General features: G+C 43.7%; 1 protein-coding gene across 2 annotated transcripts in view; it reads right to left on the bottom strand.

Moving 5' to 3' along the window:
- LOC106573333 (casein kinase I) overlaps positions 1 to 17,965 on the bottom strand; it is a 64,192-nt gene that overhangs the window by 23,640 nt on the left and 22,587 nt on the right. For both annotated transcript variants that reach the window (XM_014148293.3, XM_014148294.3), the window contains exons 3-4: positions 13,491 to 13,531; positions 13,155 to 13,224 (exon numbers count right to left, since the gene is read on the bottom strand). In XM_014148293.3, the coding sequence (XP_014003768.1) occupies positions 13,155 to 13,224; positions 13,491 to 13,531 (111 nt within the window). The remainder of the gene's footprint in view (positions 1 to 13,154; positions 13,225 to 13,490; positions 13,532 to 17,965) is intronic.

Genomic DNA, 17,965 nt, shown 5'->3' on the forward strand with positions numbered 1-17,965 from the left:
GCCACCTATGGTCTTTACTATAACACCCAATTATATAATGCGGAGGTTGTTGCACACATAGGAGGTCCTGTGAAAAAAACACACCCACTGACAGAAATCATTCACTAGGCCTAATTTAGCTCTCCCTACCACTAGTGTCTCCGTTTTCGACTTCTTCTCCCCCACTGACGGGGAAGGCTAAGGGGGGGTATAAGGATTGAGGCTAGACAGAGAGGAAGAGGCTAAACAAGAGGGATAACTGGGTCAAAAATCGGTTTTCTCCAGCAGGTGGCAAAAATAAAAATTATAATGGCGTGACTGTCAAATTTGGTTAACAAAATGTAATGGATTATTTGCTACGTGTGGCTTATTTGATCCAATAGAAGTTTGGTAATGATTAGGTTGAGTGTACTGACATAAGTAGGACACGTGACATCCGGGAAACTTTGAAAAAAAAAAAAAAAACACTTGGTATATCGGAGTTGTGCCTGGTCATCTGCTAAACTCTGTGTCAAACAACTGGTTAAGTTCTCTCAGCCATGATCATACCCAGATGGCATGGTGGTTGGCACACCATGGACCCATTCCACTGACTACTCATTCATCTCATAAAGAAAGGCCTTTGAGCTGAGCCAATGTACTGTGCAGGGCATCTGGTGTCACACACGCACCATTGTGGACTGTCTGTAGTGACGGGTACATTTTCAGAATTGTTTTTGTTACATGGACCACATCAAAACATCAAACACGAGACAAGTCATTAAAAGTGCCTTGGGTCGTGCATGTGAGGCTGTACTACCTCACAGGCTGATATTTATGCAACTCCGCCCATCAAATTCAAATTGCAGATGGAGGGACAGCAAGAATAATTTTGTAATATTTCATGTGGTGGTGCCTAACTGATGCAGCTTTAAAAAAAAGCACATCGCATCCAAAAACACAAATAAAAAAATATTTGCAAAGACTATTTCAAATTTATACAGGCTGATATACACTGAGTGTACAAAACATTAGGAACAACTTCCTAACATTGAGCTGCATCCCCCCCTTTCCCTCAGAACAGCCTCAATTGATCGGCGCATGGACTCCACAATGTGTCGAAAGCGTTTCACAGGGATACTGGCACAAGTTTCACAGTTGTTTCAAGTTGGCTAGATGTTCTTTGGGTGGTGGACCATTCTTGGTACACACAGGAAACTGTTCATCCTAAAATAAACAGCAGCGTTGCAGTTCTTGACACACTAAAACCAGTGCACCTGGCACCGACTCCGCTTAAAGGCATTTAAATATTTTGCCTTGCCATTCACCCTCTGAATGACACACATACACAAGCCATGTCTCAATTGTCTCAAGGCTTAAAAGTCCTTCTTTAAAACCTGTCTTCCCCCCCTTCATCTTCACTGATTGAAGTAGATTTTACAGAACGCATCAAATAAGGTATCATAGCTTTCACCTGGATTCACCTGGTCAGTCTATGTCATGTAATGTTTTCTACACTCACTGTAGATTAGCTAGCTGCTTTGCTGGTTAGTTATATCTTTTCAAATTAGCTAACTTAGCTTGCTAGCTAGCTGCATATGGCTGCTATTTGGATGGTTTTTCATCTAACTAGATGATGCAGCAAGAACAGCTACAACTGTTACAAACTTCTTAGCTACCTATTTTCTCTGAAGCAATGTTCTAAATTGCAAGCTGAAATTTACCAGGCTGGTTAGATAGTAGGGTTGGGCGGTATCCAGATTTTCACACCGTCCTTCTCTCACTCCAGGATTTGCAGTATTACCGGTTTAGTACACAAGAGGGTGCCAAAAACGCAAAAAGAAAGCCTATTGGGCTTCCATTACCAGAATGTTAACTAAATTAGCACAAGTAATAGCGAACTTCCATGGAACCTGCTAGCTAAATATGCTAACGAGTGCAAAGACAGGCAATCCAGCACATAAAGGTATACATATATATGTAGGAGCTATCGAATGTCATTTTTGGTGATTTTGGACAAGAGACATTGTGCAAATGAACAGTACTGGCTCTGGAGGAGCATGTGTACAAGCTGTCTCTGTGTGGAGTCTAGAGTCGATAGAGCAACGGGCCTGTCTGCTCTGCTCGGAGAAGATGGGGAAGGAGCAGAGAGCAGATGGGCCGAGAACGGAGAGGAGAAAAAAACGCAAGGAAACCAAAAGATAGCAGTGGCATCTGTACAGATAACTCATCCAAAGGGCTTTGTAAAACTGCTTCTTATTGTAATTTCTACTCGGCATCACACTAATTTTGTGCTTCAACTGCATTTCTCCACTCAGATGAGAATTCACGGACGGGTATTTTATCAGTAGACAGTGCTCTAATTAATGTGTAGCTACTTTTCTCTGGTAAAATGCAAGATTAACTTGAAGAAACACATTAGGATATGTAGCTGGCTACATTCTTTCTATGATGAACAGAAATATGATGGCCATGCATAGGTTTAGCAAATAAATACCTTGATTTTTCATTATAAGCTCATTTAGCCTACTCGTGTGGCTGTCAGTGAAATAGCATTGCACTTCTGTTGCCATCTGATTAAAATTAAGCTATTTTCTGCCGAATGTGTTGCACTAATGTACTTTGTGAAGGTAAACTATAGTTGCATGTCCCTGATCCCTCTATTGAAGCAACAAAAAAAACACTTGACTGTCAATACCCAGCTGGACTAACCTGTTCCCTCCAGTTGTGCTATTTACAAACAAACACGTGACAGGCTCAACATTCCTGGGGAACTACAGTAAGCTTCATAATGTAAAATAATGTGACAGGTGAAATGAAGAACGTGATCTGCTTAATCTTCTAACATATTGCACAAGTCGATTGCAGGTATTTACTTAAGTAGCTACAAATATTAATATCAAAGAAATAGTTTCAATGGTATTCACGGTATTAAAAAACCAATCCGTGGCTATTTCTAAATACCACGGTATACAGTATATACCCCAAGCCTATTTGATAGATATAATTGCATTTAATTAACACAATGCAGGCTCCTCCCAGGCTGGTCAGTCTACTTCGAGACCTTACCAAGGCTGGTGGGCCTCAAAGCTAGCAGTTTCACCCGAAACCTCTGAGGCTGGTCTATGTGCAAGGCTCCTCGGAAGCTGATCTGAGTAAATCGGCATAATAAAAAAGGTTCCTTGCAGGCTGGTCAGTGTAAATAGGGGCTTCGTGGGTGGTCTATAATAAAGCGTTCTCGCAAGCTCGTCAGTGTTAATAGGAGCTTTTCTGGCCCATGAATAACGATGGCTCGTCTTTTTTAAAAGCAATGATTGTTCTATAAATGAACAAAAAAGTAAAATGCAACAATTTCAAAGATTTTACTGAATTACAGTTCATAAGGAAATCAGTCGATTTGAATTTAAATAAATTCATTAGGCTCTAATGGATTTCAGATCACTGGGCAGGTGCGCAGCCATGGGTGAGCCTGGAAGGGAATAGGCCCACCTCACTGGGGAGCCATGCCCAGCCAATCAAAATGCGTCCCCCCAGGACGATCCCGCAGACGCAGAGGCCAGATGTGGAGGTCCTGGGCTGGCATGGTTACACTTGGTCAGCGGTTGTGAGGCCGATTGGATGTACTACTAAATTCTCTAAAGCCAAATTGGAGGTGGCTTATGGTAAAGAAATGTACATTCAAGTCTCTGGCAACAGCTCTGTTAGACATTCCTGCAGTCAGCATGCCAGTTACATGCTCCCTCACTTGAGACATCTGTGGCATTGTGTTGTGTGACAAAACTGCACATTTGAGTGTGGCCTTCATTGTCCCCAGCACAAAGTGCACCTGTGTAACGACCATGAGGAAACCTGGCACCATCCCTACAGTGAAGCAGGGTGGTTGCAGCTTCATGCTATGTGGATGTTTTTCAGCGGTAGGGACTGGGAGACTAGTCAGGATCGAGGGAAAGATTAACAGAGCAAAGTGCAGAGAGACTCTTGATGAAAACCTGCTCCAGCGTGTTCAGGACCACAGACTGGGGCAAAGGTTAACCTTCCAACAGGACAACGACCCTAAGTACATGGCCAAGACAACGCAGCTGTGGCTTCGGGAAAAGTCTCTGAATGTCCTTGAGTGACCCAGCCAGAGCACAGACTTGATCCTGATCATACATCTCTGGAGAGACCTGAAAATAGCTGTGCAGCGACGCTCCCCTTCCAACCTGACGGCGCGTGAAAGGAGCTGCAGAGAAGAATTGGAGAAACTCTCCAAATACAGGTGTGCCAAGCTTGTAGCGTCATACCCAAGAAGTCTCAAGGCTGTAATCGCTGCCAAAGGTGCTTCAACAAAGTACTGAGTAAAGGGTCTGAATACTTATGTAAATGTAATAATTCCGTTTTTTTTCCTCAAAACTTCTTCCATTTAAAATTGGAGGCCACTGTGTTCTTGGGGACCTTCAATGCTGCAGTAATTGTTTTTGGTACCCTTCTCCAGATCTGTGCTTTGACAAAATCCTGTCGTCTCGGAGCTCCACAGATAATTCCTTCAACCTCATGGCATGGTTTTTGCTCTGAATACGTACAACTTTCAGAAGGTGTTTATACCTGCCGTTAACATGCATCCTTCGTCCTGATCTTGACCTGATTTGCAAAATTTAACAAAAAAAATAAAACTAGTTTTTTCTTTGTCATTATGGGGTATTATGTGTAGATTGATGAGGGGGAGGGGAACGATGTAATCCATGTTAGAATAAGGGGTCTGAATACTTCTTGAATGCTAGTCAGCAATGAGTCAAGTACCATTGGTATACGCGCATCAGGGTTAGGGTCACAAATTCAATTCTCTCTTCCTGTAAATTCAACATATTCAATTCCTCTGAATTCCAACGTTGGGAATTGAATTCTTGGAATTGACCTAATTCAATATTATCCCCAACAAAACCACTATTTCCAATTTGAATTCAATCTCAGGCGGATCATGTCACTGTTTAGACAGAAAGTCTAGTTCAGGCCTGATGAGTTTAAAAAAAACGTAGACAATGAATGTAGGGTGTTCCAGAAAGAGTGGACATAGAAATATTTCTTTATTGAGGTATCAGGGAAAGCTGTGTGCAAAGAGAGCATCGCTGGCTTGAAAGACTACAACTTGGCCCCGACACTTCCAGACAAGGCATGCAGAGAAATATAGGAATGTCTACTGAGCAGAGTGCAAGTGCATCGAACGAGTTGCTTTCTCAGTTGCAAAAGCAGCAAGGACTTTTCACAAAACTGCATTCAGCAAATCGATGGAATTGCGAGAGCTAGCTAAGTACTGTCCCACAAAATTTCCAAACATAATCAAGCCATTCGCTAAGGGAGAATTCATTAAAGCATTTTTAAAATCAACTCTGCAGCAATACTTTGCCCCGACAAGAAAGAGCTGTTTGAAAATGTTTCCCTGTGAAGACAAACAGTGACACGGCGTGTTGAGGACATCGCAGAGAATATGGAACAACAGTTGAAAGACAAGGTAAAGGATTTCACCTATTTCTCCCTGGCCCTGGATGAGAGCAGTGATGCACGTGACACAGCGCAGTTGTTGATATTCTTACGAGGCATAAGCCCAGAGTTTTAAATTACAGAGGAGCTTGCTTCAGTGGAGTCAATGTAGAGCACAACCACAGGGAAAGATTTATTGAAGGATGTTAATAAGTGTGTGGCAAAGCTGGGACTGAGTTTTATAAAGTTATCCAGTGTGACCACTGATGGGTGCCCAAACTTGACTGGAAAAAACATTGGCCTTTTGAAAAGGACACAAGATCTGAGCTGAAACCAGATCAGAAAATGTTTTTCCTGCATTGCATTATTCATCAGGAGGTGCTCTGTAAATGTGCCTTGAAAATGAGCCATGTTGTGGACACAGTCACTAAAGTCGTAAACTTCATAAGAGCAAAAGCTTTAAACCACAGGCAGTTTGTCTCACTGTTGGAAGAGAGAGTCGGGCCATGCAGATCTCCCCTACCACACAAACGTGAGATGGCTTTGAGGAAGGTGCTTAAAAGGGTCTGGGACCTGATGTCGGAGATTGCTGAGTTTTTGCAAATGAACGGAAAATGTGGATTTCCCTCAACTGCAAGATAAAGAGTGGTTGGCTGATTTTGCCTTCACCGTGGACATCATGGCCCTCATGAATGAACTGAATACCAAACTACAAGGGAAGGGCCTTTTTTCACATCAGATGTACAGCCTTGTCAAAGCCTTCAAGGGAAAATTAATCCTCCTGACCCGCCAAGTAGAAGCCAACAATCACCCACCTTCCAACACCACTAGTCTGTTCCCTATCAGATGACCAGCGGGAGTATACATCGCAGCTGCGTGCTTTGAACGGTGAGTTTTCTTGTCGTTTTGAGGATTTTAAAGTGCTGTTGGTTTCCTCTCCTTTCACCTTCAATGTGGATAACGCTCCCACTGACCTGCAACTTGAGCTTATCGATCTTCAGTCTGATGCAGTGATTGGAGAACTATTCAAAACAATGTCACTGACGAGGTTCTATGCATCTCTCGATGAACAAAACTTTCCGAAGATTAGGAGTCATGCTCAGAAGATGTTTGTACTGTTTGGGTCAACCTACGTATGTGAACAGACATTTTTCAGTGATGAAATATAACAAGGCACAGATCATCTCTTACTGACTCTCACATTTCAGCAATCCTGCGCATAGCGACGTCAGAAACTATACCTGACTTCACTGCTCTAGTCAATGCCCATCAGAGAATACACTCCTCACACTGATTGAGTAGTTTAAATGTAATGTACAGCTCTCTCTTTCTTGTGTTTTTGTGCATACCCATTAACAAGAGTTTTGTCCTTGGTGTAGAACGCACAGTGTACTTGTCCCTCAGTGTAGTTCATTGCATTTAATAATGAAAATACCTACCAAAAGGAGAACATGGATGTGGTTTATTTCTGTGCATGTTAAAAAAGTTAAATAAGTAGCATATCTGGACGGATTTACAGTAGGTATACAGTTGAAGTCGGAAGTTTACATTACACCTTAGCCAAAGACATTTTCACTTAGTTATTCACAATTTCTGACATTTAATCCTCGTAAAGATTCCCTGTCTTAGGATCACCACTTTACTTTAAGAATGAGAAATGTCAGAATAATAGTAGAGAGAATGATTTATTTCAGCTTTTATTTCTTTCATCACATTCCCAGGTCAGAAGATTACATACACTCAATTAGTATTTGGTAGCATTGCCTTTCAATTGTTAAACTTGAGTCAAACATTTCAGGTAGCCTTCCACAAGCTTCCCACAATAAATTGGGTGAATTTTGGCCCATTTCTCCTGACAGAGCTGGTGTAACTGAGTCAGGTTTGTAGGCCTCCTTGCTCGCATACGCTTTTTCAGTTCTGGCTTCAATATATCCACATAGTTTTCCTACCTCATGATGCCATCTATTTTGTGAAGTGCACCAGCCCCTCCTGCAGCATAGCACCCCCACAACATGCTGCTGGCACCCCTGTGCTTCACATTTGGGATGGTGTTCTTCGCCTTGCAAGCATCCCCCTTTTTCCTCCAAACATAACAATGGTGATCATACCCAAACAGTCATATTTTGTTTCATTAGACCAGAGGACATTTCTCCAAAAAGTACAATCTTTGTCCCCATGTGCAGTTGCAAACCGTAGTCTGGCTTTTTTATGGCGGTTTTGTAGCGGTGACTTCTTCCTTGCTGAGCGGCCTTTCAGGTTATGTCGATATAGGACTCCTTCCTGAGCTTTATGACGGCTACGTGGTCCCATGGAGTTTATACTTGCGTACTATTGTTTGTACAGGTGAACGTGGTACCTTCAGGCGTTTGGAAATTGCGCCCATGGATGAACCAGACTTGTGGAGGTCTACAATCTTTTTCCTGAGGTCTTGGCTGATTTCTTTTGATTTTCCCATGATGTCAAGCAAAGAGGCACTGAGTTTGAAGGTAGGCCTTGAAATACATCCACAGGTACACCTCCAATTGACTCAAATGATGTCAGAAGCTTCTAGAGCCATAACATCATTTTCTGGAATTTTCAAAGCTGTTTAAAGGCACAGTCAACTTAGTGTATGTAAACTTCTGACCCACTGGAATTGTGATACAGTGAATTATACGTGAAATAATCTGTAAACAATTGTTGGAAAAATTACTTGTGTCATGCACAAAGTAGATGTCCTAACCGACTTGCCAAAACTATAGTTTGTTAGCAAGAAATTTGTGGAGTGGTTGAAAAACGAGTTTTAATGACTCCAACCTAAGTGTACGTGAACTTCCGACATCAACTGTATCTGTCAACACAGTCATACACATGATGTATAATCCTGTAATATGATTCTGGCCCGCAATGGCAAAAATATATTCTAATGTTGCCCTCCATGGAAAATAATTGCCCAGTCCTGGTCTAGCTTTACAAATAAATATAGGAATACAGTTTGGAATAATTAAAAACAAACCCTACAGTCAATTTGATACTATGTGGATTAATTCCTTTAACTGGGAAATATAAAAAATATTTTATTCCAATTAAAATAAAATTCCAAAAGGTTAAAACATTTAATAATTCCAATCCAAAAAGTCTAAACAGTCTAATTACAAATTAATTCCAATTCCATAACTAGATAATTTGACTTTCAAATTTAATTCAACTTCAATTCTCCACTTCATGAGTGAATTCAAAAATTGACATTTCTAATTAAATTGGAAATGGCACAAACTATAAATATATCACTCACAGAGAAATAAGTAGTACTGCTCCGTTTACAGTGGGGGGGAACTAATATTTCCGGTTATTGCAAAGCCATTTCACAGCTGTTTAGATCTTGATTAGTGTTATGTTAGCTAGCTAGCTACAAAGTTGCTTTGTATCATGACAAGGTGTAGTACTGAAACTATCGAGGTTACCTAGCCAGCTACACGTTCAAAGTCAACAACGCAGCCACTGCTAGCTAGCCTACTCCACCAGCCAGCAGTACTGTATCATTTTAGTCAATAAGATTTTTGCAACGTAAGCTTAACTTCCTGAACATTCGAGACGTGTAGTCCACTTGTCATTCCAATCTCCTTTGCATTAGCGTAGCCTCTTCTGTAGCTTGTCTACTATGTGTCTGTCTATCCCTGTTCTCTCTCCTCTGCACAGGCCATACAAACGCTCCACACCGCGTGGCCGCTGCCACTCTAACCTGGTGGTCCCAGCGCGCACGACCCACGTGGACATTCTCTCTTTCTCCCCTGACCCATCTGTCTATCTCCTCATTTGAATTCCATGCTGTCACAGTTACCAGCCCTTTCAAGCTTAACATCCTTATCATTTATCGCCCTCCAGGTTCCCTTGGAGAGTTCATCAATGAGCTTGACGCCTTGATAAGTTCCTTTCCTGAGGATGGCTCACCTCTCACCAGTTCTGGGTGACTTTAACCTCCCCACGTCTACCTTCGACTCATTCCTCTCTGCCTCCTTCTTTCCACTCCTCTCCTCTTTCGACCTCACCCTCTCACCTTCCCCCCCTACTCACAAGGCAGGCAATACGCTTGACCTCATCTTTACTAGATGCTGTTCTTCCACTAATCTCATTGCAACTCCCCTCCAAGTCTCCGACCACTACCTCGTATCCTTTTCCCTCTCGCTCTCATCCAACACTTCTCACTCTGCCCCTACTCGGATGGTATTGCGCCGTCCCAACCTTCGCTCTCTCTCTCCCGCTACTCTCTCCTCTTCCATCCTATCATCTCTTCCCTCTGCTCAAACCTTCTCCAACCTATCTCCTGATTCTGCCTCCTCAACCCTCCTCTCCTCCCTCTCTGCATCCTTTGATTTCCTCTGTCCCCTATCCTCCAGGCCGGCTCGGTCCTCCCCTCCTGCTCCGTGGCTCGACGACTCACTGCGAGCTCACAGAACAGGGCTCCGGGCAGCCGAGCGGAAATGGAGGAAAACTCGCCTCCCTGCGGACCTGGCATCCTTTCACTCCCTCCTCTCTACATTTTCCTCTTCTGTCTCTGCTGCTAAAGCCACTTTCTACCACTCTAAACTCCAAGCATCTGCCTCTAACCCTAGGAAGCTCTTTGCTACCTTCTCCTCCCTCCTGAATCCTCCTCCCCCTCCCCCTCCTCCCTCTCTGCGGATGACTTCGTCAACCATTTTGAAAAGAAGGTTGACGACATCCGATCCTCGTTTGCTAAGTCAAACGACACTGCTGGTCCTGCTCACACTGCCCTACCCTGTGCTTTGACCTCTTTCTCCCCTCTCTCTCCAGATGAAATCTTGCGTCTTGTGACGGCCGGCCGCCCAACAACCTGCCCACTTGACCCTATCCCCTCCTCTCTTCTCCAGACCATTTCCGGAGACCTTCTCCCCTACCTCACCTCGCTCATCAACTCATCCTTGACCGCTGGCTATGTCCCTTCCGTCTTCAAGAGAGCGAGAGTTGCACCCCTTCTGAAAAAACCTACACTCGATCCCTCCGATGTCAACAACTACAGACCAGTATCCCTTCTTTCCTTTCTCTCCAAAACTCTTGAACGTGCCGTCCTTGGCCAGCTCTCTTGCTATCTCTCTCAGAATGACCTTCTTGATCCTAATCAGTCAGGTTTCAAGACTGGGCATTCAACTGAGACTGCTCTTCTCTGTGTCACGGAGGCTCTCCGCACTGCTAAAGCTAACTCTCTCTCCTCTGCTCTCATCCTTCTAGACCTATCTGCTGCCTTTGATACCGTGAACCATCAGATCCTCCTCTCCACCCTCTCCGAGCTGGGCATCTCCGGCGCCGCCCACGCTTGGATTGCGTCCTACCTGACAGGTCGCTCCTACCAGGTGGCGTGGCGAGAATCTGTCTCCGCACCACGTGCTCTCACCACTGGTGTCCCCCAGGGCTCTGTTCTTGGCCCACTCCTATTCTCGCTATACACCATGTCACTTGGCTCTGTCATATCCTCACATGGTCTCTCATATCATTGCTATGCAGATGACACACAATTAATCTTCTCCTTTCCCCCTTCTGACAACCAGGTGGCGAATCGCATCTCTGCATGTCTGGCAGACATATCAGTGTGGATGACGGATCACCACCTCAAGCTGAACCTCGGCAAGACGGAGCTGCTCTTCCTCCCGGGGAAGGACTGCCCGTTCCATGATCTCGCCATCACGGTTGACAACTCCCTTGTGTCCTCCTCCCAGAGTGCTAAGAGCCTTGGCGTGACCCTGGACAACACCCTGTCGTTCTCCACCAACATCAAGGCGGTGACCCGATCCTGTAGGTTCATGCTCTACAACATTCGCAGAGTACGACCCTGCCTCACACAGGAAGCGGCGCAGGTCCTAATCCAGGCACTTGTCATCTCCCGTCTGGATTATTGCAACTCGCTGTTGGCTGGGCTCCCTGCCTGTGCCATTAAACCCCTACAACTCATCCAGAACGCCGCAGCCCGTCTGGTGTTCAACCTTCCAAAGTTCTCTCACGTCACCCCGCTCCTCCGCTCTCTCCACTGGCTTCCAGTCGAAGCTCGCATCCGCTACAAGACCATGGTGCTTGCCTACGGAGCTGTGAGGGGAACGGCACCTCCGTACCTTCAGGCTCTGATCAGGCCCTACACCCAAACAAGGGCACTCCGTTCATCCACCTCTGGCCTGCTCGCCTCCCTACCTCTGAGGAAGCACAGTTCCCGCTCAGCCCAGTCAAAACTGTTCGCTGCTCTGGCACCCCAATGGTGGAACAAGCTCCCTCACGACGCCAGGACAGCGGAGTCAATCACCACCTTCCGGAGACACCTGAAACCCCACCTCTTCAAGGAATACCTGGGATAGGATAAAGTAATCCTTCTAACCCCCCCCTTAAAAGATTTAGATGCACTATTGTAAAGTGGTTGTTCCACTGGATATTATAAGGTGAATGCACCAATTTGTAAGTCGCTCTGGATAAGAGCGTCTGCTAAATGACTTAAATGTAAATGTAATACAATGATTCTCGTTTGGTCACAAACTGAAATTAGGTGAACATGATCGAATTTTAGCAACCATGACAGAGGGATTTCTACATATTGCGCCTAGGAATTTTCTATTCTCCACCTGCTTAGCTAACTTTTGTTTGTATTAAAAATGTGACTGATACAACTCTGATGTACCCATTGATGGATTTATTAGTTCATTGATTAATGACACTTGCTTAGCCAACACCGCCCAAGAGGAAATGGCCAGAACCCGCCTATACAAGACCTTATATTTGAGATTTACATCTGCCTTCCCCCAACACTGACATTATCTCTACACACTGGTCCTGTCAATGACCCACATGCAAAGGTAACACAGGAAGCTGTGTCACAACAGCTGTGCAAGTGTGAACAGACTGCACTTCCTGTGATTGTCTTCAGTGAATGGGGGGTTTCAAACAGAAAGCAGTCATCCCATATAGAACTGGACTACTGTTCAGAAAAATAGTAAAGGTGATTACCATCACATCAGACTTATCAAAAGATAATATAAAAAAGACAACTACAGCCAAATTTGTCAGACTTATAAAAAAACAAAAACAATTGGGTGTGATTGGTAAAATAGCTTAACTGTTAAAGGGAAGCGACAGCACACTCTCAGCAGCGTATTCAGGGAGATACCATGGCAACGTGTCGCCTCCCACAGAGGTTCTGCAGGTGTCTCATCAACACCACAGGACTAGTGCTACTTTCTGTACCTGAGCAAGGAGACTGACAAGTGTGTAGGAAGTTCACTGACTGAAGTGTGACTGGTTGTGTATGTGAGGGAGAGGTAATGTATATGTGTAAGAGAAAGATATCTCAAGTTCTTTCCCAGGCAACCGTTCCAATCATTAAACCACAACACGGAGAACCACAAAAAGACCGTACACCTGCACAACATTACCATGTCCTTGCAAGCCTAAATATTCTGGAGCAAAGTAATGCCTGAGATTCAGGTATTCTGCGTGAGCAACCGACAACAGGAACCACACACCTACATGCAGTCATTTATTAATATTGAGGGCCTTCACCCTATCAGACATGGAGGCACAGTGAAATTGATATAACAGGAGAGCTTGATAATTCTTCTTTTGTGTGACAGTTAAGAACGGGCACAGTCTTCCTTCATACAAAACATCACCAATCTCAGGTGACCTCAAGTCAGTAGGAGTGATTAGTGAGCCGAGGAAGAGAGAGGATGGAGATAAATATGTGGCAAACAGAGTGAAGGTCTTACCTGTGCTGCCTAATGTTTTGTAAAACCGGTACTCCAAATGCAGCTGTGGTGCCCTTGACTTTATTGGTTCCTGGAGGGAGAATACAGAAGGAAACACTTCAGTTGAAGGGGGGGCTTTTCATTCACTACACGTCAAGAATAAGAAGTACACCTAAATAGGTACATTATTCAAATAAATTATCCTTCAACAAACTACTTTCAAATTCAGGTCTACAAATACCTATATATTGTTTAAATAAAATAATATGTAAATAGGCTGTTCACTCGAGGTATGATTTTAAGAGCTGCTCATTGGGTCACTCCACAAATAATACAGAAATAAGAATACATACTTACCAATTTTATTGCAACATACTCATTGGTGTAGAGGTTTTTACCTAGGAAATAAATAAAAAAAACGGTTATTAGAAGGTTGGGTAAACTATTTATTTCCAAACAGATGCGAGGTCGCACCATAGAAATAGAATGAATAGAACAGGCTTGCGTGCTCTAACCCTGCTAATTTGACTGGCAAACTCATGGGTACGGTCACATTGCATTTCAATACCAGGAAGCCAATCATTTCTATCAACTGATACGCTGAGTCGATATTCACATCATAAGGAGCAACACCCCTCTACCACGTCCGCAAATTGGGGAAAAGAACCATTCTTTCCCATTGCACCCCATTGTAAAGAGTCAACTTTGTCGTCGTTTTTTTGTTATACAGAAATCGCAAAACATGCCAAAAAGCTGCTGATTGAAAAAATGGACACGTTTTTGCTGTGAGTCAATGGGGTAACCTAGGTAACCACAGATCGTTTTCCCCACAGGCGGGCAAGGCCGAGACGTTCTAATACTATGCTGGATTGCCATGGTAATGAAGATGCTAACCAATGTGGCTCATGCAATGGACTGTACTTTTTGTAATGTCAGTTGAGTTGACAACAAATCACAGCACAGATTGAAGGGTACACTTCCTGCTTTTACTTCCAGGCATGGGTACACTCAAAATGTCTGCCAGTACACCCATTATGCCATCATTGACTTGAATGGGGACGCCCGTTATATTCATTATACTTCTATGGTGGTACATCCAGTGCAGCCACCAAGGAATCATCTTAACTCCCACAGCTCTAAGACACATGCTTCAGAAATAACAGTGATGACTGAACAAACAGTGACTGGAAAGTCAGAGGTGTGTAAATTTGATAAATGCGGAGGTTCCCATTGGACAGTTGAGGTGAGGAGGACAACCAGGAGCTTCAAATGCACCATTAGGCATCTGAATATGCCCATTGTGCAATACTATTAGGTGCACGTCTTGCACGAAACTAACAACTTCAGATGAATTAATAAAACCAGTAACTTTGGGCCTCCATTTTAATCCAATTACCTGTCTCTTTGTTGGTAATTGGAGAGACTGTATGCCTTGCTCACGAAGTCATATCGCATTACAAAAGGTGTCATCTTGGAGAGAGAAGTGAAATGCGTTTGCAGAGCAAGCTGAGAATGAAAGAGCTAATGCCAACAGTGCGACACCAGCTGGGAAAGTGAGAACACGGCTTGTGTTTTGATGTAATGATCCTGCGCATAGCAGTGCAATGATACTTTATATAAATGTGGGGGAATACATAGGGCAGTGGGAGAATATGTTTCATTGTAGAATTCAAACACTTAGCGTAGCACATTTCAGTTTATGCGTTTTGAAAATAGACCAAACATGTTTTGAGATGCCAGACTTAAAAGGAAAGATTCACCCATGTTGAATGTTATATCATACTTTGCCATCTCTGAACAATGTTCTATTGATTCCTGGAGTCATCTCATGTTTATCTGAGCTCTTGCTGTTCACAAAGGCAGAAATACACCAGCTGCATTTCTGCCTGCTTGAAAGTGCTATATATTGAAAGCTTGACTGCTGACCAGCCAACATTTTTGGGACTGTATTTATAGTGGACTAATGAAAAAAATAAAAGATACTCAGAGGATTATTCCTTTAAATTTCAAAGGGTACAAGGTTTAGTGTACACATGGAGGCTTCTTTCCTGGTTAACACCGGCTCCCAAGACACCTTGTGACATTTGCTATTTTTACAATCCTCCACGTTCAATGTTGAAATGCCAACGATTTGTGGTGAGGTCTCCTGATTAACAAAGTCAAATTTGATGAATTGTAGTCAGAAGATAAGAATACAGGTCTCAATAACAAGTCCCTCCCAAGACAGTTAGTATTCACATCTGCTTTTTAAGATGTCTTGCACCTGTAGGCTTATCTCTTCTCAACTTCAATCTAGCAATAGCAGTCCAGCGTTCTAAATGTCAGGGCAATTTAGGCCATTCTTAAATTCCTCATAAGTGAGTAGATGAGCCTGTGGAACCCAGCCACACTCAGGCTGAGTGACAACGCCACAGGCAAACTATAGGCCTCAGAGAACCTCTGACTGCTCAGCAGCACAGTTCATGCGTGGAGCATACCAGAGAACAGGCCACTCTCTCGCCCACCCCCTCCTGGACTATTATCCACGTGGGAGGCAGCAGAGTAGAATCTCAGTCTCTCAACCAGTTTCAGAACAAACAGTAAAGCCTTTCTGGCTATAGCTCTTCCTTTCATGGCGTCATGCTCCTCACTGTTCTGCTTAGAGAACATGTTCATTAGACAATCCAGAGATCTTAGTCAGTCGCAGGCTACAGGTGATGTGAAATAGGCCCAATGAGTTTAACGTATAAGCAAAAACCGGTAAAAATAAATAAAAATAGGTCTGTTGTACTGTACCCAAATGAACAACATTGTCTCTTCTCTACAAAATAACTGTTTACCATGCAGGTACTGTATGTCCCTTTGCTGACTGGATTAAAAAGGAAATCTTATTATGAATTCTATTATATTCTTTCAGCATACATGAAACAAGGCAACATTAACAGCATATTCATGGGGAAAGAAGCAGAGGGGTCTTCTTATGAGCAGGCACCTCCATGCATAAACTCAGGTAGGGTCGCACAGTTTGGGGAATATTCAGAAGTGGAAACTTTCCATGGGAATTAACTGGAATATATGCAAAGTAATATTAATACCATTTAAAAATGCAGATATTTTTTTGCATTGGATATATTTACCATATCATAAGGAGACAGAAACATAAACCTTTTATCTTATCATAAGTAGACATAATTGCAAATTATTAAATCCTTCCAATAGAAATAAAAAAAACAATTTAGTTATGAATTGAACTTGAATTAAATGAGTTGACATGGGATGATTTCACTGAACAACCAAAAGGGAATACTGTAGGATCCCTAATGACCCATCGCATCTCCTAAAAACATTTTCAACATGCATCTGTAAAATGATAGTCTAGTAACTAAAGCTTTGGTTGTCTTCCTCTCAGGCTTCCATGTCTTCTCCCTGGACCTCCTCAATGTCCACCTCTGGTACATCAGACTCTGAGGCCTCATCTTCACTGTCACTTTCCAACCTTGTTGAGGGTGGCTCATTGTCAGGCTCAAAAAGCCTCACATTTGCCCGGATGGCCACCAATTTTTCAACCCTTGTATTGGTCAGCCTGTTGCGTGCTTTGGTGTGTGTGTTCCCAAACAAGGACCAGTTGCGCTCTGAGGCAACTGATGTTGATGGGATTTGGAGGATGATGGAGGCAACAGGGGAAAGAGCCTCAGATCCACAAAGTCCCTTCCACCAGGTGGCTGATGAGATACGTTGGCTCGACTGCCATATTGTATCTCCATCCCAAAGCCCTTGCTTGGAAGTGTACTTCGCCAGACTGCCAAGAACCTTGCCCACGTCCAGGCCAAGGTGGCAAGACATAGTGATGACACCATAGGCCTTGTTGATCTCTGCACCAGACAGAATGCTCTTGCCAGCATACTTGGGGTCCAACATGTACGCTGTGGCGTGTATCTTCACGCTTTTTGATGTATTTCAGTAATGCAGTTTCCTCTGCTTGGAGCAACAGTGAAGTGGACAGGGCAGTACGGATTTCTTCGCTTACATCTGCAAGCAGAGTCTGAACATCAGACAGGACGGCATTGTCTCCCTCAATTCGTGCAATGGCTACTGCTATAGGTTTCAGGAGTTTCAGGCTGCTTACCACTCTCTCAAAATACATCATCCAGGATGATCCTCTTGATGGGGCTGTCCATATCGGCAGACTGTGATATGGCCATTTCACGGAGACTCCTTCCCTTCCAGGAGACTGTCAAACATGATGACAACACCACCCCAACGGGTGTTGCTGGGCAGCTTCAATGTGGTGCTCTTGTTCTTCTCACTTTGCTTGGTCAGGTAGATTGCTGCTATAACTTGATGACCCTTCACATACCTAACCATTTCCTTGGCTCTCTTGTAGAGTGTATCCATTTGTTTTCAGTGCCATGATGTCCTTGAGGAGCAGATTTAATGTATGAGCAGCACAGCCAATGAGCGTGATGTGAGGGTAGGACTCCTCCACTTTAGACCAAGCAGCCTCCATGTTCGCAGCAGTGTCTGTCACCAGTACAAATACCTTCTGTGGTCCAAGGTCATTGATGACTGCCTTCAGCTCATCTGCAATGTAGAGACCGGTGTGTATGTTGTCCCTTGTGTCTGTGCTCTTGAAGAATACTGGTTGAGGGGTGGAGATGTAGTTAATTATTCCTTGCCCACAAACATTCGACCACCCATCAGAGATTGCAATACAGTCTGCTTTCTCTATGATTTACTTGACCTTCACTTGCACTCTGTTGAACTCTGCATCCAGCAAATGAGAAGATAAAGCATGTCTGGTTAGACGGGTGTATGCTGGGCAAAGAACATTCAGAAATCTCTTCCAATACACA

Source organism: Salmo salar, chromosome 16 (genome assembly GCF_965601325.2).
Source record: "Salmo salar chromosome 16, fSalSal1, whole genome shotgun sequence".
Taxonomy (NCBI): Eukaryota; Metazoa; Chordata; class Actinopteri; order Salmoniformes; family Salmonidae; genus Salmo; species Salmo salar.